Genomic DNA, 19,833 nt, shown 5'->3' on the forward strand with positions numbered 1-19,833 from the left:
GTGTCTTTTCTTCAATCATTCTACATACTTCTCTTGTTTAATTGTTATTTATCTTATTTAACAGAATAAGCATTTTACCCTAAAATGCACTGACTGACATACATGGTACTATTGAAGTAATTTATCATGCAGTTTTTTTTTTTTAATTTTGGTTATTGTTAATATTATCATACGATCAACTTTTTCCAGGAGTTGGGGTTTTTCGTTGGGTACGTATCATTTTGTTTCAATTGCTTGGAAAATTCCAAAAAATTAAAGTTCTGTTATGGTATGTCATAGATAAGCAGTATATTGAAAAGTCCCCTTCCAGCACAGAATGATGAATGTTTGACACTAAAAGGCTTTTTTAACTTTTTTTGATTTAAGTATGTATATGCTCTGAGTGCAGTCAAAATCAGATTTTTTAGAACTTTGCCCTAAAAGCACGATATATGACAAAACCTTCGATGTCTGATCTCAATCCTGGTACAGTATTATTCATATGTATGCGTGAAAAGGAAAACACGAAACTGCCTGGTCTCGCAAAAATCAAAATAAAAGAACAGTAGAAGGAGAAAACGTACCCCCACCCCCATTAAATCCAAATAATCAGAGTAAAAATAGAAGTGTACCCCCGAGTGTTTGATATACATAATGTGCTAACCCTGGCAACACCGTGCAGTTTCTTGCAGGTCCATTTTCTTTTAAAGGAGTTTGGAGGCCGCCTTGACCCGCCAGCTTCTTCTTTGTGACATCACAATTTGATCTGTGTCACACAGCATTCTCGGTACATCCTTAAAACTTATGGAAAAATCCAAAAAATGAAAAATATAGTTTGATGTCTGAGATTTCTCGTGAACCACCAAGTTAAATACCTGTTATATTCCCCTCGCAAGTTTTTTTTTTCCTATTTTTTTTTATTTATCTATCTATTTATTTAGTTATTTTCTGTTGCTTTCTTTTTTGTCTAGCATTAAACATTTCTCACAAACCTTTAACACTGTTAACTTCTGATTTCATACAGAACGAATGTCCTTATGTCCTTTGGTCCCTCATCCCCAGTTGTTTCATTGACATTCGATTCTACCTTGTTTATTTGTACATGTGTATTTATTTATACTATTGATGTTCAATAAAAAATAAATAAATAAATAAAAAAGTAAAAAAAATAAATAAAAAAAGGTGTTGCATTACAACTAACTGCCCCTCCCCCCTCAGTTCCTGGTAAAAAAAAAAAAAGCATTCTCGGTACTACTATTGTGAGTCGCAATGTTTTGGTATTGGCCTGTAATTCCACTTCCGGCCACTAGTGGCGATAATGAGCCGTTTGGGTGCATAATAAATGCAACCGGCAAATGAAGAAGAAGCGCCCGGTGACAGTCAGTCAACATGGCGTTCAATTTTGGCGGCGGTGCCGCGACAAACACATCAGCAAGTAAGGCGTTTTTCTTATTCTTTTTTAAATATATATTTTTTGTTTTGAGTTGCTCTGGAACCGTGCCACACACATGATGTTCAGCTGTTAAGGTTTGCGTAGCTAAACAAGATATAATTAAATAGCTTTTGCGAATAGTTCACATAAAGCTAACGTTAAGGTAGCAATCATGGCACTGTGACGAGACAGTTTACGATAGAATTAGAATAGAAAACCAGCTGAAATCTTTGTAATAAAGTCATGACGCCAACTGTAACATTTTAATCTCCCGTTGTTTTTCCTATTACACCTCACTCCCTCGTATTTTAATGCATAGAAGCATGTGACAGCTCTGTTAGCCGCGATGATGCAACCTCAATGTTCGCCGTATTTCCGGCATCCTTATTGAACTGGCTTTTTTTTTAATTGTTTCTTTTGTGATATTTTATGCTTCACCTCTCAAGGCACATCTGGGTTCTCTTTCGGTGCCAAAACAACCGCATCAACTGCTTTCGGATTCGCACCCTCGGCTACCACAACCACCGCCTCGTCCGGATTCGGCAGTAAGTGCGATGCTATTCGGGTTCTGATCAACCTCAGGCCCGCGTCTGCTGCATGGTTCACTGATTTACTCGTTTATCACCTGAAAACAATTTATACGTATTTATAATAATAATCAATAACTACTTAAGAGTAATTCTGAACTTCCTAAATCTCACTTATACAGATGGAAACTTTGAGATGGGTAGTTTGGATGGTAAAAAAATGTCTCATATATATATATATATATATATATATATATATAAAAATGTGTGTGTTAGTGTTTGTGTTAAACACCACTGACCATTTTGTTATTTGTTGGGTAAATATTTCTTATTATTCTAAACAGTGGTCTATATTTTGTTTCCAAGAAACTACTGAAACTGAGGTGTAACATGACCATAAGTTGTGTGCACTCGTTGGATTTAGATGATTTAAAGGAGGCACACAAATTCATTAGTAAACAGCTTTACTGTAGTAAAACTGATTAATGAGACCCATTATATTTGTATGTTACTATATCTATTAAGAATGTGTTTGGCCAAGTGTTCTTTTTAATCTGTAACTACTCTGCCAGTAAATAAAGCCGGTCCCTGGCATTTGCCTCAGAAATCTTGTATTTTTCAAATTGTAATGTTACTTAGACTAATATTTCAAACAATTAAGTTGTGTGTTTGATTGTATATATGTGTTCTAATAGGTCAGAAAATCTGATAATGGTATTTCATATTATTTGACTAAACCTCCCCCCAAAATATGGCATAACCACCATGAAAAAGGAACAGTAAAGTCATAAAGAGCCACAATATGAAAAACATATTATTAGTTACAAAAGTTGTTCTGTAAATTGTAATTGTTAGCTCAGCGATCCTGTGTCAGGTGTCTTAAGTCTATTGAAAAGGGTCTACATTTAGTTCTGACTTTTATTTGGTCATTCAGATTTTAATTATGCTTTGTGTCTTTTTAATTCCTGCTTATTTTGTCCTTTCAGCTCTTACTGCACCTAGTTTTGGGGCTGCCACCACCACTGCTGCTGCTGCTGCTCCGGCCACAGGATTTAGCTTTGGCTCCACCAACACTGGTATGTCACAAAATACCTACTTGTCATATTCTTGGTTTTCTGTCCTTATTTCCTTTTTTGTCCTGGCTTGTTAACTTATAACTGCTAATATAACTCCTCCATGTCATTCTCTCTTTCTCGTTGCCTGCATCGGCTTGCTGCAGGATTTGGGGGGCTGGGAGCTGGAAACACCACGGCTGGTGGGTTTAGTTTTGGTGGGTTTGGTTTAAATGCCAATCCAGCAGCAGTCAGCTTTAATGTGGGGTGCTTTGGTACAGCAACTACCACTGGCACTGTTTTCAATTTTGGTAATAGCCTGGCTAGCACAGGTAGAGGACCTTTGTGATCAGTCAATAAAGTCTGTGTATATAAACATTCCTTTCATTTGTTTTCACATCTATGTGGTGCAGTGCTTCTTCATCTCACAAGTTGATTTTTCCTCATGAAATTACACGTATTTGTTTTCCATCTGCATGAGAAGAAAAAAAATCTATGCACTTGCTTGATTGTCACTAGGGCTGGTAAATACAGTCAGTATATATCAAACATCAACTAACTGCAAATGTATGTTGTAGCTTTTAAAATTAAAATTGTGGTTTGTAGTTTTGGCCTCTCCACTGTTTCTACTCATATTTTAGTTATTTTGACAAACATCATAAGATGTGTTTGTCATTTGACATTTTTAATGAGCAAAATTAAAATCAAAAACTAAGCAAGAAATCACTTAAGAATCATCAGGAAGTCACCCGAATGAAGCCATATAAAAAAATAGAAATGATCTATTATGATAGAAATAGAAATGATACAAAATTTTGATGAAATTACCAAACATGAGACTACATGGCTATATGTTTCTTAAAACAAAAATAAATACAAAATCTATTCAAAACAATCACAGAATTATTTAGAATTAAAATGTACACCGTTGGATGAAAATTACTAGAGCAATAATTGCTATAAAAGCTCAAATCAGTGCTTTTATGGATATTAGCCTTGTTTAAATGTTTGGGAATAAGCTTCAGAAACATTTCATAATCATGTACCATTCACCATTATAATTTGGATATCCTGAATTTATTGTTCTATCTGACATGCAATTTTACATCATAAAGCAGATAACCTGATGTATATTGAACATGAAAATTGATATTAGATTTTTTTATTATTATTATTGGTATCATCCAGCCCTAAGTTATTTTTTTTTTCTTGATGTCGTCTATTAATCTATCTGCATCCATTGTCATTTCCCTGATCTCATTTGTTATAATGTGTTCCTTATCAGGAACCTTTGGTGGCTTTGGGACAACGACAACTGCTGCTTTACCTGGATCCACTTTTAGTTTTGCCACGCCTTCCAACTCCACGGGTAAGTAATCAAGCTCCCCTATTGCAATTGGATTATTATAATGCCCTTAATACAAAAACTCAAAAGGCATATAAAGAAAAAAGGGCAGGGGCAATTTTTGTTTGTTTATATTTACAGTGAAGTTGTCATCCTGTACAAGAAGAAATAGGTTTCAGAGAATTTGAAACAAGTGTTTTGTGCTAGACAGTCTTACCTGAATCACCTTTCCCCTTTTCAGATTTGACAAAAAGTCATAAAGTTTGAGATTTAACAATTCTCTATTATTTAAAATAATAAAACCATGGTCAGTTAGAGTGAACGGCAGGTTTTTTTGCTTTTCTAATCAGTTGTTGGCCATTATATTTACTAGCCTGCGTTCAGGAACGCTGATCCGTCTTATTGAGGTCTGTTTTTTCTTCCTTTTTTAGGGGGGCTATTTGGTAATACCCAGAACAAAGGATTTGGGTTCTCCTCAGGCCTTGGTACAGGTACTGCTACTGGGTCAACTGGATTTGGCACTGGTTTAGGAACAAGCGGCCTGAGTTTTGGAGGCTTCAATATCCCACCAACTCAGCAGCAGCAAGGTGAGCACCTGTGTGACACAGTCCAGTGGTTTTATGTCAAGATTAGAGAGCTATGAGCGTAGGAATGCAGTCCATGCATTTATTCACCTAGGCTAAGACAAAACATCCCACTTCTGAATCCCATACCAACAGCACCAAACTGAAAATGTTTTTTCGCCTTGACATCAGTGTACCGTCAAGGAAGGCACTTGAGCTTTTCCAACCGTGCACTTTCTGTTACCCTCTCTCAGGAGGCTTGTTTGGCCAGCAGGCCCAGCAGCAGGGTCAGAATCAGCCAACCCAGCTCTACCAGCAGGTCACCGCGCTTTCAGCCCCAACCCTCTTAGGAGATGAGCGCGACTCCATTCTGGCTAAATGGAACCAATTACAAGCTTACTGGGGTACGGGGAAGGGCTACTACAGCAACATCAGCAACATCCCACCTGCAGAATTCACGCAGGAAAACCCCTTTTGCAGGTTCAAGGTAACGATGGATCATTGACTACAGTGTTTAGGAGTGCTGCTTCAATGGACTTTGACTGAGCAGTCTGTTGTTCCCCAGGCAGTGGGATATAGCTGTATCCCTGCAAGTAAGGATGAGGATGGATTGGTGGTCCTGGTGCTCAATAAAAAGGAAGGTGATGTACGAGCACAGCAGCAGCAGTTGGTGGAGTCCCTCCACAAGCTTTTGGGAAGTAACCAGACGCTTACAGTCAATGTAGATGGAGTCAAGGCTTTGCTTAATGACCAGTAAGTTTCTCAATAATTCGTTCTGACTCAATTGTTATGTTGGGTTTTTTTTTTCTTGACTCTACGGTGGTGACAGCTTGTCTCTCACACGATTATAAACACCATTTTTCAGTAAAATGAACCTTTCCGAAATCACCATCGGGTTTGAGTCCTGCATTATAAGCTCAGACAGGTTTACAGTGGCACATAGTCAAGATGTGGAGCACTACTGTAATAAATACTTGAAAGATAGGTTGTATTTATTGTCAATGATTCAACAGACCTTCGGCTGGAGGGTAATGGTAAACTCTGAAAATCAAAAACAAACTATCATGAGATGAAAAATTTTCATGTCATGAACTGCAGTCACTCTCACATTGAGACTCGGCTTCTTTTTTTGCCCACCATTTCACTTGATAATGATCAGTCGTGGGAAAAAATACATCCAAAAGTTCAGCTCTGCACCCCTGGACTACCCCTAAGCTTTGTCCTTTGAAAGCTGTGTCATTATGGACTCAAGCTTAGCCTGATGACATTTCTGTGTTATTATCACCTGTGGCCTGTGTTGTGTTCACCTTGTAAAGCATTGTTTGAAATTGTTCAATCCACACAAATTGTCTTACATATTTTTGTTCATATTTTTAAAAAATCGCACTTTGCACCAATATGGTTCTTCCTCTCTTTCATTTGTCTGCAGGACGGAGGTGATCATTTATGTGGTTGAGCGTTCACCTAATGGCACATCCAAGCGAATCCCTGCCACGACACTCTTTGGTTATCTGGAGCAGGCAAACATTAAGGTCACACTCACACAGCTAGGAGTGACCATGACACTCACACGCACAGAGCTCTCTCCCGCACAGCTCAAACAACTTCTGCAAAATGCCCCCGCAGGTAAATAAAAGCTAACGTTATCCTGTTGGCATGTGTTTTCACGTCTATTGTAATCCAGTAACAATAGCGGGCATCTCTCTTCACCAGGAGTGGACCCAATCATTTGGGAGCAAGCAAAGGTTGACAACCCAGACCCAGAGAAGTAAGTAGGTTAAGAACCTCTGTCTTCATCCACCCAGTTTCTTCTGAAAGATTCGGGTCTCAAACTATACAGGAAAAAAAAAAAAACTCTCAGAAATTTGTATTTGCTCAGCCTACCTTCCTTTACCCTTTTTGGTTAGAAGTTTGTGGTTGTAGTTTTTCCTGCTCAGCTGGATGTATGCAAAAAAAAATCATTGGAATCAGTGATTTATTTTTATCTTTTAATTTTATTTATTTGATTCCTTTACACAGCATAGCTGAACACAAAAGTGCTTTGTAGAAATGAATCATGAACATGTTTTTTCCGAGAGGGTCTAGACATAAAGGCTTAACAGCCAAATGTGTGCCTAACTAATACTTCAATCTTGAAGCTGTATTGTCACTTTAACACACCCTGCCCGAACCTGCAATATTTTTTGGAAAGCTCACCCAAACTGACCTGACCATGTGTCAGTCCACTGTTCCTGCAGATTCTGGCTTGGCCCACAAATACTATCTAATCTAGTATCAGACAGACATGTTGACCTCAATATAAGCAGACACACTGACTTTGTTTAAATTTAACTAGAAGATGGCATGTCTTCAGAGTACAATTTAGCAAATGTAGTTCTCTTGTTGTACAAAGGGAGGCAACAGTGCTGAATAACTATCCAAAGTGGGGAGTGGGAGGAAAAAGGCCTTGTGCAAAGCATAGTGGTTTGAAAGGATGTTGTCAGCATTTCAGTGCCAAGGAAACTGAAAAATGTATCCTACTTTGGCAGATCTGTAATACTTATAAACATTTAGTAAACTTTGATTTTGCATTTTACCACCATTGGATCAATTTGCTAAGTTAATTTTGTTGGCAAAGTTAGCCATTGTATTTTTCCCCTCTGCTGTTTAAAAGGACAACTTACTTGAGCAAGAACAGACAGAATCTTCTTCCTCTTCAGGGGTCGCCACAGCGAATCAACCCTCTCCATCTAACCCTATTCTCTGTATCCTCCTCTCTCACACCATCTACCTTCATATCATCTCTTACTACATCCATAAATCTTCTCTTTGGTCTTCCTCTAGACCTCTTGCCTGGCAGCTCCAATTCCAGCATCCGTCAACCAATATATTCACTATCCCTCCTCTGTACATAACCGAACCATCTCAGTCTGGCTTCTCTGACCTTCTGTCCAAAACATCCAACATGTGCTGTGCTGCCTAACCCTAAATGCCATTTTCGGTGATTTTCTCCAGGTTAATTCCCGTGCCCATGGTGGGTTTTAAAGAGCTGCTCCGCAGACTGCAGATCCAGGAGCAGATGACTAAACAGCACCAGACCAGAGTGGATGTGAGTTAATTCACCTCTGTTTCGTGTCTTGACTGCTCCTGGGCTGAGTGACCTCAATTGGATTTTAAAACAAATTTTGTCCAGTCAAGGTTAATCAATTCCCTTCCAAAAATAACTACATGTGTGAACTCTGTAGCTAGCATTGACTTAGAAATAACACTGTTTTTTGGAAGGCACGCTATGGTTTTCTAGCTTTGTCTGTTGGAGTAAAATACTTGGAAAATCATTTTTTAGAAAGAATATGTAAATATAATAAATAGCAAATATACATTTATTTTTTTCTCCAGTCCACATACAAACTTGACGTAGGTTGCCGAAACTTGGCTCTTTGATCTATAATCATGCGCGTATTATTTTCCCATGCGCTTGTGTGTGTGTTTGGATAATCAGACATTTGTGTCTTTTCTCACTCAAACACTGAACTTTGCAGATTGTATCAAATGATATCAGTGAACTTCAGAAGAACCAGGCAACCACCGTGGCCAAGATCTCCCAGTATAAGAGAAAGCTGATGGATCTGTCTCACAGGGTGTTACAGGTTGTTCCCTCAATTTTATTCAGCGACATTGTCGAATTCCTCCCCCAAGATCGGCTTTGAAAACCTTCTCTATATTCCATGAATTTTGAATTGATGTCATGGTGCTGACAGCTCTTCCCTGCTTTATCATTTCTGGCTCAGTATTCCTCATTCATGTCTACTCCTCTTCCTCCTCCCTCTTGATGTGTTTGGCACAGGTGTTGATTAAACAGGAGATTCAGAGGAAAAGCGGCTATGCCATCCAGGTGGACGAGGAGCATCTCAGGGTGCAGCTGGACACTATTCAGTCTGAACTCAATGCCCCCACACAGTTCAAGGTAGGTTTAGTAATGGTTTCCTTTGAAAGGGTATTATGCACATTTAACAGAATTATGAACTATATTGTATTTTGTTATGGCACAGCATGATTTCACAAATTAATGGCTGTAATTGAGACATAGTGCTTTTGTTAAACCACAGAATTGTGCAGAAGAACTAAAGGCCTTTTTTTTTTTTTTTTGCTGGTTAACCAGGCAACCATGAGAACTGTTTTAGTGCACAATTTGTTACGATATGTTTTTGGTTACTATTAAGTTTAGTGTATACCGACTGAAATTGTTTATCAAAAAGCCGCACTTCATCGTTTCATAGTACCGTATTGTGTTACCTCCCAGGGACGGTTGAATGAACTGATGTCCCAGATCCGCATGCAAAACCACTTTGGAACCGTTAAGTCCGAGGAGCGTTACAGTGTTGATGCAGACCTTCTCAGAGAAATCAAACAGGTGAGTGGGTTTTTAATGTCTACACCTGCACAATGGGCACTGCTGTGGTGTGGTATGTTGGGGTGGATATTATGAGAAAAAATAAGCATACTGATGTTTCGGAGATCTGCTTTCAACATTCGTATTTCTTCTAATGTCCGCTAGTGCAGACAAAAAATGCAATTCAGGTGCACAAACAAAATGGATTTGAAAAGATTCACCACCATATTAAAACAATATCACACACATGATATACTGATAAGATATTATTTTAACGGTTTCAAATTTACTTTTTTATTCTACGAGTTTTGGTCGGTCCTTGATTCGTCATAACGTGCTAAGAATTTTCTTAGTTCTCGGTCTTAGATGCCTCCAAAGTTATTATTCCTGGACAATGAAGACAATGTGTTCTATATTTCAGTTTAGGAAATTGCCTGAAATCGTAGAAAAAGAAAATCCTCTGGCAGTCCTTTTTAACAGACTTTCTCTTTTCTTCCTTGGAAATCGAACGAAACACTGTTGCAAACCAGTTTCGTAGAATTACTGCAGGAAATCTTTTAACACATTTAATATTTTCTTGCAGCACCTGAAACAACAACAGGAAGGTTTAAGTCACCTGATCAGCGTCATCAAAGATGACTTAGAAGACATCAAACTCATAGAGCTCGGACTGAGCGACAGCGGACACATGAGAGGAGGCATCCTGAGCTGATTTTCCACACAGATCCGCTCCGTCAGTAGTCGTCGATCAAACCTTCAGGTTTGATCAAAGGAGAGCATCTGAACTTCTCTGGCAAAAATATCTGGACTCCTTGCTCTGCAGTCAGAGTTTTGACAGAACTGTATTTCTTTCTGTACCAGCAAAATAACTGATTTCCGGACTGATAATGGAAGCCTTGTCATTGTGTAATAACAGCTCTCCTTCCTCATGTAAAATCAGATTATGAATACCTGACTGAATGCAACCAGAATGTAAACACCTTGTGGTCCCGTGTTGAGTGTTGGCATTCAAATGCATGTACATACTTTGTATTTCTTTTTTAGCGCCGCTGTTAGAAAATTAAACATATTCTGTTATTTAGATTTAAAACCGCCATCTCGTCACTTCACCGCACACACGTCTGATTCTCTGTTTACCTCCTCAGATGAGCCTTTTCCAACATCTCATCAAAGTAGGGCTTGAGCTGATAGGATTCATTGGCCTGGATTCACATACAGCGAGGATGAACAGCTGATTGGCAGTCGAACTGATTAAGCTGCTTTCAAGCAGATTATATCCCCTTCTGTACGCGGGTCACCTGCATCCTAAAGGTCTGAATCCCACCGCCAATATTCATAATATATCAAAACAGCCTTCATCTGGATCCATACAATTCCCTTCCAAGTGCCATTACTCTATGGCTTCAGACCATATGTCTTGTAAATTCAAATAATGTTTTATTTGTATGTGTTTATGTTACAAAAATTCTATTTTTGCGAATCGAATACATTTTGCATTATTGAACTTAAGCCTCTGGCCGTGTTTAAAAATGCACCAAAATAAAAGGCACTGATGGCATCACGTCAGATGTTTTTATTTACAGCTAAACATTAATGTACACACAATCCTTTATTTGCAGCCAGAAAGCAGATTGCAAAATACGTTTCGTGGGTTATCATGAAAATCTTTTGAGATTAAAGGGGGAAAAAAAATCACTTAACCACAAGAAAATGTTACTTAAGGTAACATTTGCAAAAGTCCAAATTAAACTTAGTTATGATTATTATAAAACAATGTAACAGTATTCTAATGTAGTCTTGTCATTTTAATGGTCGATGTCTTAGATCTTCATTTTAACCTTCTCCAGGCAGATGTTGCAGATTTGCGACAGCCAAATATCAGATTTTTCCTGCAACTACAACTTAATTTGAGCCTGAGAGGGTTAAAGTAACAATTTTCTGTTTTCCCACATTCGTTGCCAGTCTTTTCGCGTGTGTGTTCAGGTATTTTTCATGCCATTCCGTTGTACTGCAATATTTGACAGTAGATGTCTTCTACTTGAGTATAAACAGTATGAAAGATCAAATCACTGTATCTCTTCTAAGGCCACTACAGAATACACCGAGCCTTCTGAGCAAAAAAAAAAAAAACACCGATTTCGACAAACCTCTGCTGGAATAATCGTATAACTAGTCAAGAACCTAGGAGGTAGAAAACATTTTGTGTTTGAATAATAAAGCACTCGGTCAGATAGATGAAACACTGCGTGTGTGAATCCAGTATGCCAGTTCAACCAAAGACTGTGTGGTGTCCTCTGAGCAGCAGATATTTCTAGACTGGCCTGTTCCCGGTCTACGTGTTTGCAGAAATGCCCACCAGACGGAAAGCTTCCATGAACTCGTTGATATCGATCCCCCCGTCCTTGTTGAAGTCGATGCTCTGAGCCAAGTCTGCGATGGCCTCGTCGCTGATCTCGGTTTTAAGGTGTGAGCTTAACAGCTTCCAGGTTTGACGGAACTCCTCGAAGGAGATCAGACCTGGGAAATCAGGATAGAGCAAAAGCGTCGTACACTCGAGGAGAGAAGGGTACTCCGTCACGGCTCAGCCTCTTACTGACCTGAGTGATCCGTGTCTATGATTCTGAAGATAGTTTCCAGGTTTGAATGGTTTTTGTACATTGTCTCCAAGATGCTGGTATCTGAAATCTGAAGGGAAATAACCACATTTGAACTCTCAAGTGAGTGTCTGTAATGACCATAATTCTTCATGTTGTGTGTCACAGATGAAGATTCACCTCTAGTTTGGGCTCAGTGACAGACAGCTCTCTTATCCAATGCTGGTAGTCCACCAGACCCTGTTGGGTGCTGCTGACAAGCTGCGGGCGCAGAACCCTCCAGGGCAGACCAAGCTTCAGAACCCTCTCTGTGGCGCTGGCCCAGTGCCTGAGTGAGATCAGCCCTGGAAGCACCACAAGAGGGCCGTAACCCGTTCATTCATTTTTTTTTTTCGGATCACAATTTACATGCTTATTGAAGATCTCCAGAGGGTGCAGAAGAAGCAATTTACTATTTACTGCCAAAAGGCTGAAACTTTTCGGTTGGCATTTTCGTTTTTATAGCTGAAATAGTCCAGCTTTTTTTTTTTTTTTTTTTTTGACTGTGGAATGTGATGTGTCTGTGCAAGTCACCGGTGTTGTTGGGATCAAACTCCTGGAAAGCAGCGATGAGATCTGACTTGTGCACAAAGAGTTGCTCCCGCAGAGCTCGCAGGGCTGATCTCTCCGTCCAACCGACACTGACAAAGAAGAGGGGAAAAAAATGCTCATTCTTTCATCTTTTTTAAGGGTCTGACAAACCCGAGTGTTGAAAAAACTGTTTAATTAACCCTCGTGCGATCTTAACATTGTGTTTACTCCCCTTGTCCTACGGGTCAAAAATGACCCATAACATAATCTTTGCACCCTAGTGGTGTACGGCCCACATGGAAACATAAACAAAAAAGAAGTATCACTTTTTCTAATTATGGGGTCTCTTTAGAAAAAGTCATAAAATTTCAAGTTGGAAAAAATAGGTTAAGGTGATTTTTTTCTACAGCTAAACATGGTAGTGGGTCTCTTTTGACCCACAAGGGTTAAAGAAAGTTTTAACCTATCAGTAGTCAGAACTTTCCAACAGCTTTCAAAATAATTATTATTTACACGTAATGCAGATTAGCCTAATCAATCAAAAATGTTGCTACCTGAAGAAACTATCATCTCCAGAATGTATACGGATATATAGACTCTTTAGTTAAAGGAGTTAGCAGTGTTGCATAGCTTTAGAGACGGTGGTGTTGACGAAAGGGCAGCAAGCAGAGTGTTATTGCACCTATTATTGAATCTGTTTTGCTGGTGGAAACCTTATGTAGCATCAAACTGGACACAAAATCGTCAAAGTAATACATTCAAGCAACGGCATGTACCTTTGTCTGAGGGTGAGCTCCCTGCATGTCCTGCTGGCTTGATACTGGATGAAGTGGGGGACCAGATCAGGGCCCATTCTGATGTAGGCTCCTCTGTTGCTGCCGACTTCATAATAGTTTGAGGCTGAAAATATCGTCAGCACCTGGAAGATAAAAAAATATATAAATAATATGCTTTGATATTGCCTGCACATATGACCGCTTCAGTTCAGTCGCTATTAATCTCCCGAGTTTGTTCAAAGATGATGTCAATTTCTGAAGAGTTTCATTATTATCGTACTATTGCTGTAGCTCTCGTGGACCTTCGGTCACCAAACTCATCGCTTCATCCTTTAACTCCAGTGGACGTTTGTGATGCAGTGTGTGTGTGTGTGTGTGTGTGTGTATACGTTTGTGTACATCTTTGTCAAAAAAAAACAAAAAAAAAAAACTCACTAACCCAAGCTTACTGTTCTATATATTTCCCGTGCATCTTGTATTTGCAAGTGTTATTTGCAGTCCTTATGTCCTCTATTGTAAGTCGCTTTGGATAAAAGCGTCTGCCAAATGTAATGTAATGTAATGATAACCGAATTCTCTCATCGGTATCCCTGATCCCGTTCGAATTGAAAAATTGTGACATCCATTGACCTTTATCCACCAAAATGTAGTGGTTTCGCGATTCATCTCGAGTCTTTTGGGTTTTATGACGTCATACTTTGAGTACGGAATCAATGGATGTTTGAATGCATGTTTTGAAAAGAATCTGGGTCTTGTATTCGGATCGGGGTGTTCGCGTCTCTTTGCCTACTTTTCGATTGTGGCAGAACTCGTAGCCGTCCTGTTTGCACTCATGGGAGCGAATGAGAAGCTGGAGGTTGTGTCTTCCCAGCACTTCCTCTGTGACATCTGGCCCCCAGTAGCAGCCTCCGCCGCGCACTTCATTGATGACGCAGCCATTTTGGGGCATGGGATCACTCCACAACACATCCACTATCTGTGAATACACAATATGAAATGATAAAACAAGAAAAGACGTGGACCTGCGTTCAAATCCATCACGTACTTGTTTCCACTCTTGCTCATCCGTCTCATCAGATGTTTCTACCGAGTCAGGGTCTGAGTCGGATTCAGATTTCTTTAGATCTCCATAAGACTGATCAAACCCCGCCAGTCGGCGCCTCCTCTTCAGCTCTTTCTCCAGCGACCAGTTGATCTGGCCGCTCGGGGTCAGGTTGTGCAGTGAGCGGCGTGGGATTTTGTGAGCCGAGGTCGAGCTTTCGTGGGTTAGGGAAAAAACCCGACGCCGACCTCCCGCCGTTCCCCCGGAGTCCCGACTGTTGTTCATTCCCTTAGCCTTCCCGCCACCGATGGAATGTTGACTCGGCTTCGGAGGCCTGAGCGCCGACACGTACTAGACGACCAAAACATAGTGCGTGCAAATACAAATGCGATCCAAGTTCTAATAGGAATGGACGCGATGCTTGTAAAATACGACACTTTGTCGACACTCAGTGCCTCTCTTACTCTGTGTCTGTCCAGTCTGGATATCACGTCGAGATCCGTGGTGTCGGAGATCCCTCCGTGCACGACCAGCACCCTTTCATCGATCACTGTAGCCAGAGGAAGCAGGCTGAAGATCTTCTGGAGAAGTTTAAGGATTTTTTTTCCGTGCACCTGGGAACCAATTCAAGATTATGTTTGCCTGCGTGAGATAAACACCAGCAAAGACTTTCTTTGTTTGCAGTCATGACAATTAGGTGACCTGTTACTCCCTTTTTTTTATTCTGGCTATGATTTTATGTTGGTAATTTTTGTGACAGCATCATTTTTTAATGTGTAAATGGTGGTTGAGGGAATGAAAAAAGGACCCACCCTATATTTGCCCAGAACCTCTTTGGTGAAACCATATCTAGAAGGGAAAACAAACACAATGATAACCAGAATAAGCTGATTAAAACTTACACCAGACGATAAAATGCACTATTAACCTCCCATTTCATGAGATAAATTGTGTTGCGGTTGTTTTAAATCAATCAAATTTGATTGTAAATTCCTAAAATTTTCCTGAATTCTGATTGTGATTTGACAATGCTTCTTTTTTGTTTTTTTTAATTGTACTCCTTACAACCCCAGCAAAGTAATCATATTGCTAGCACTTGTGTGATAATGCCTTGATATGAATTATCCAAGTTATATTTTATTTTTGGGGTTGTGGGAGGTTTTGAATGTAGTAGATGTAGACATGTAAAGACCAGAGCTTCTGTACCTCAGGTTCACAATGTGATCCTCGTGGTTGCCCCTGTTCAGGTGCACGTCATTTGGATACACCAGTAGAAAACCAAACAGGATCAGCAGAATCTCCAAAGAATTTTTCCCTCGATCCACAAAGTCTCCATTAAACACGTATGGCTTCTCAGAGGACGGCAAACCATTCTGGATATGTTACAAGTGTGAGTCAAATTAAAGATGCTCACTGATCACATCATGATTTTCTTGTTGTTACCTTGTAAAATATCAACAATAGATCCTCAAGCTGGCCATGTAAGTCCCCTAAAAACAATGAAATTAGGCATTACTCCTATTGAATGGTTCTAATGTGAGAAATATTAGCTATAAAAGGCTGCATGGTACCGCAAATGGTAACTTCCTTTGTTTGGCAGGTGGAGACATGATTGATATTCGGAAGAATTCGCAGAAGTCTCCACGTCTCTCCTAGAAGCTGCAGAACATATCGAGCATGTAGCTGCTACTGGGGAAAAACACAGGTGCAGGTATGAATAAACCCAGGAAGCAATCACAGTCAGCCATCCTGCCAAAAATCCTCCCCGCTTTCGTCTGCTTTACTTGTTTGTGCTTGAAGGCGTCGACCAATTTCGACACGCCGCAGAAGGTCACCGGGAAGACCAGACGGGGGCCCGGGTAGTTATCGGGTACCTCGATGCTCTTGTAGCAAAAGTATCTCTCCCATTCTGCATCACGGCAGATTTCGTTCTCGCGAAAGATGTGGCATATGAGGTTTCCTAAGTTCGGATCAGAGATGCAGTGCACTCACTAGTCATCTAGTCATCTCTAGTTATCCGCTAAAACGGGTCAACGGATGAAACGTCGGTCTTACGTTCACTGCTAGCGGGAGTGAAGTGATCCATCAAGAAGCCAAAAAAATTGTACAGCTACACAAAGGAAGGGGAGAAAAAAAAATAGAAAGAAAATAACGCACAGTTTTGTCGTCAGTCATTTAAAAAGGGTGCGATCTACAAAATTCTCATATGTTCCATTTAAAAGTGCATTTTAAAACATTTGGGGACAGACGATCACTTTTTTATCAGCTTGTAATATATACACTGATGCAGGAATTAACAATACAATACTCCATTTTATGTAACTAAAAAAATATTAATACAAGAGCTTGAAAATTGCAAATAAAGTTTAACTGATTCTGATAGGTATGTGACAGTTTGCACGGATAAATATTGCATCTCAAAAGATGAACTGTAAATTAAACATGAAATACCAGGATGCGTTTTTTTTTTTTTAGCTTCATGGCGCGTGTCATCATATTTCCAACTCACAATGTGATACATCCACATTTAAATCAAATATTTGGCACCTGAGTAAATGCCTGCAACGATATCCCTTCACCTTGATCTGGTCTTGCTCTCCGGCATACTCGATAGACTGGAAGATGTTCCACGTGCACCTGTGTCTCATCTCCAGCCGGGCGACATACTGACGGTACCAGCGCTGGATCAGCAAAGCTGCCCTGATCGCTGAGGAATGAAAGCGAACGGGAAAAATAGATTGTCACCTTGTGCGTGATCTTTTACTGGCTTTTACTGAATCTTAAAAAAACTCACCAGTTGCAGCTTTACAGGGAGACGGCGTTGAATTTTTGATAAAGAAAAAAAAAAGTTTGGAGGGATTAAAACACAGCTTTGACCCGGCGATGCGAAGGATCGTGGAATAGTGCGGATGTTTACCTGGAACCGAGATGCTTACTAAAAAAAAAAAAAAAAAACCCAAGGAGATGTTGAGTTAGCGAAATAAAAATGATTCTTTATTCAGTTGGAGGAAAAAAATCGGGCTCGGCGGGAGGGAAATGCTCACCTCTTTCACTTTTCTTGAGCTGCGGTTGTGATTTTCTGAGGCCGCATCCCATGACCCTCTGCTGCTGCTGCTGCTGTCTCTGGCAAAGACATTGACCGTTGCGCACATCAGTCCCATGGACGATCATATACAAAATAACTGCAGTAATTAAGAATTTTCTTTTTGAAAATGTAAAATTCAGTCACGAAACAACTTGGATGAATCTTGCTACTTTTGGAAATGTTTTCCTTATACCTGCCGAGCACACAATATCATGTCTAGACGTTTTACCGTCGTCAACCTGTGGAAAACATCTTACCTGGCCCACGTTACCTGTATTTCATTTCTGTCTCCCGCTTCAGCACCTCAGGAGAACCGTCATCGTTTTTTTTCCAAAGTATCGCGGAAGTCAAATCTGACAGATTTTTGTGTTGTTTGCCACACATGTCCCGGTGTGTGTGCCGTGTCGTAACAGGATCATCTTCCCCGCTATAAGAAGCACACTCGTCGTGGACAGCGCGGCCAAGTGTCTCGGACCTGCCCCGTGATCACTTTTACTAAACAAGCTACAAGTGGATTAGGATTAAATCTTACTACGGCCGGCATATAGACTGAATAAACAGATGAAGGCTCAAGATAAAGGGCAGCAAGTGTTTTGAAAGGGCCGTGTCAGCCGCGGTTCAAGACCGATAATCTCCATCAACCCTTGTGTAATCACATCTCTGATTTTACTTTTAAAAGCAAACATTGTATTATGAATTTGTGCAAATACTCCTATGTTGCTTTTTTTTTAATTACCGATGTTGCGTTTCATTTCCTGTGTTTTCTTTCTTTTTATTCTTCTCTAGAAATAACATGAGTATTGTACTTATAAAATTTCAATACGATTCATGGAGATATAATCTTCTCAATCTGATTAATTAACAAATTTTATTTTTGTCATTTAAATATTGAACAACTTTGTCTTTCTTCATTGTGGTTGTTGCTGTAGTTTCTGTCATCTCCATCCCTGCACCGCCTGTTGTGCACACATGTTGCGTCAAATTGATGTTTATTGAAAACTTTCCCTCCAGCAAATGTTAGCTGTGGCAGGACGCAAAAAAAAAAAAAAAGAAATCCTGCAAAAATTCAAACAAGTGCACGATATGAACAACCTATAGCCTGCACTCCCTAAAAATCAATTTCATTTGTGCGTTAAAATCCATTTTTGGAATGTGTTTTGTGTTGTCGGGACGTTCTAATCCTCCTCTTTGCTTCCTTCACTCGCGCATAAAGGACTCGTTGTGGCGCAGCAGCAGCTGCCGCTGGACCAACTTCCCGCGTACAAACAGAGGAATTGGTGGGAGATGCTCAAGGTCATGAATTCAATTCATCCATTACTCTGAGGAGGTCTCACACTGACCAACGATGACCTCAGATGTGTGTGTGTGTGTGTGTGTGTCTGTCTGTCATAACCCTAACCAGGGGTCAGGGTTACGTTCGGAATAAAATTTACGGAGTTGTAAGATCCCCATCCAAAAATATATACAGGACTGTCTCAGAAAATGAGAATATTGTGATAAAGTTCTTTATCTTCTGTAATGCAATCAAAAAAAATTACTTTTTCATGATATTCTAATATTTTGAGATAGGATTTTTGAGTTTTCTTAAGATGTAAGCCATAATCAGCAATATTAAAATAATAAAAGGCTTGCAATATTTCAGTTGATTTTTAATTAATCCAGAATGTATGATATTTTTGTTTTTCTAATTGCATTACAGAAGACAAAGAACTTTATCACAATATTCTCATTTTCTGAGACGGTCCTGTAAAGGCTACTTTGCAGGATTTCCACTGTCATCCAACAGTGATTACAGCTTTTTTATTTCCCAAAGAGATCGCATGGCGTTCTCTGTCCCTTGTCACATTTTGTGCATCACGCAACTTGAATTACAAGCAGAAATAAGAAAAAAAGACAGCAAAATAATTACTACGACCGAAAAAATCGTCGTGATTTAAGGTATTTTCAACATTATTTTAGATGAGATTTTTGCTCATATCCAGTTTGCGGCCCTGTATGGTATACTGATAAAATTAAAGATAAAAAAAACAAACTGGTAGGTACTCAAATGAGGTATCAAGCTAAAAGATAATGGTACCAAAAAGTCTCCTGTTGTGAGTGGATGGGAGACTTTAAGTGATGGAATCAGGTTTGGAAATAATCAGTCCAAGAATGTATCTATTCCTAGCTGGCTCGTATAACTGTCAGAGCTTACTTTTTTTTTTTTATGTGGCCGGATATAAACTTCACCTGCAGCGCTCCCTTTAACTTTTTGTTACATTTCTTCCCCGTGGATCTCCGTCCTTGAATGTCACCTGCAGGGGAATAATGTTTTTTATTATGTTTCTCTGTGAAGATACTGTCTTTCATATACAGCCAAGAAATGCGATGTGTACAGAAAGCAGTAACTGCTGTCCATGAATGGATGAACCGCTTTCGTGGTGCGATATGAGGAACAAATTTGCACAGACTAAAAAAAAAAAAAAAAAATTTGATATCTATGACATTTATTGCTACTTA

At 39.6% G+C, this 19,833-nt stretch overlaps 2 protein-coding genes across 6 annotated transcripts; one reads left to right on the forward strand and one right to left on the reverse strand.

The window, feature by feature from the left end:
- Positions 1 to 1,311: 1,311 nt before the first annotated feature.
- Positions 1,312 to 10,825, forward strand: nup54 (nucleoporin 54). Of its 3 annotated transcripts, none has more exons than XM_086151966.1 (15): positions 1,312 to 1,414; positions 1,858 to 1,956; positions 2,925 to 3,014; positions 3,158 to 3,322; positions 4,276 to 4,359; positions 4,767 to 4,922; positions 5,153 to 5,385; positions 5,464 to 5,651; positions 6,328 to 6,524; positions 6,612 to 6,666; positions 7,893 to 7,986; positions 8,417 to 8,524; positions 8,722 to 8,841; positions 9,178 to 9,288; positions 9,851 to 10,825. In XM_086151966.1, the coding sequence occupies exons 1-15, from the start codon at positions 1,369 to 1,371 to the stop codon at positions 9,977 to 9,979; spliced, it is 1,875 nt and encodes a 624-aa protein (XP_086008092.1). In that variant the 5' UTR covers positions 1,312 to 1,368; the 3' UTR covers positions 9,980 to 10,825. The 3 variants fall into 3 exon arrangements, with proteins under 3 accessions (XP_086008092.1, XP_086008093.1, XP_086008095.1); XM_086151967.1 differs by having other exon boundaries at positions 3,158 to 3,193; XM_086151969.1 differs by lacking the exon at positions 3,158 to 3,322 and having other exon boundaries at positions 1,313 to 1,414.
- ppef2b (protein phosphatase with EF-hand domain 2b) lies at positions 10,823 to 17,822 on the reverse strand. Of its 3 annotated transcripts, none has more exons than XM_086151965.1 (17): positions 17,606 to 17,822; positions 17,294 to 17,366; positions 17,044 to 17,184; positions 16,829 to 16,956; positions 16,305 to 16,359; positions 16,034 to 16,209; positions 15,821 to 15,935; positions 15,693 to 15,739; positions 15,456 to 15,622; positions 15,062 to 15,098; positions 14,714 to 14,863; positions 13,998 to 14,600; positions 13,208 to 13,350; positions 12,435 to 12,541; positions 12,042 to 12,205; positions 11,865 to 11,952; positions 10,823 to 11,784 (listed from the first exon to the last, which is right to left on the reverse strand). In XM_086151965.1, the coding sequence occupies exons 2-17, from the start codon at positions 17,343 to 17,345 to the stop codon at positions 11,600 to 11,602; spliced, it is 2,358 nt and encodes a 785-aa protein (XP_086008091.1). In that variant the 5' UTR covers positions 17,346 to 17,366; positions 17,606 to 17,822; the 3' UTR covers positions 10,823 to 11,599. The 3 variants fall into 3 exon arrangements, with proteins under 3 accessions (XP_086008091.1, XP_086008090.1, XP_086008089.1); XM_086151964.1 differs by having other exon boundaries at positions 17,294 to 17,372; XM_086151963.1 differs by having other exon boundaries at positions 17,294 to 17,372; positions 17,592 to 17,822.
- Between the last annotated feature and the right edge of the window lie 2,011 nt (positions 17,823 to 19,833).

The sequence above is a fragment of the Fistularia commersonii genome, chromosome 9 (genome assembly GCF_037954325.1).
Source record: "Fistularia commersonii isolate RoL2024-O1a breed Wild chromosome 9, RoL_Fcom_v1.0, whole genome shotgun sequence".
Lineage (NCBI taxonomy): Eukaryota > Metazoa > Chordata > Actinopteri > Syngnathiformes > Fistulariidae > Fistularia > Fistularia commersonii.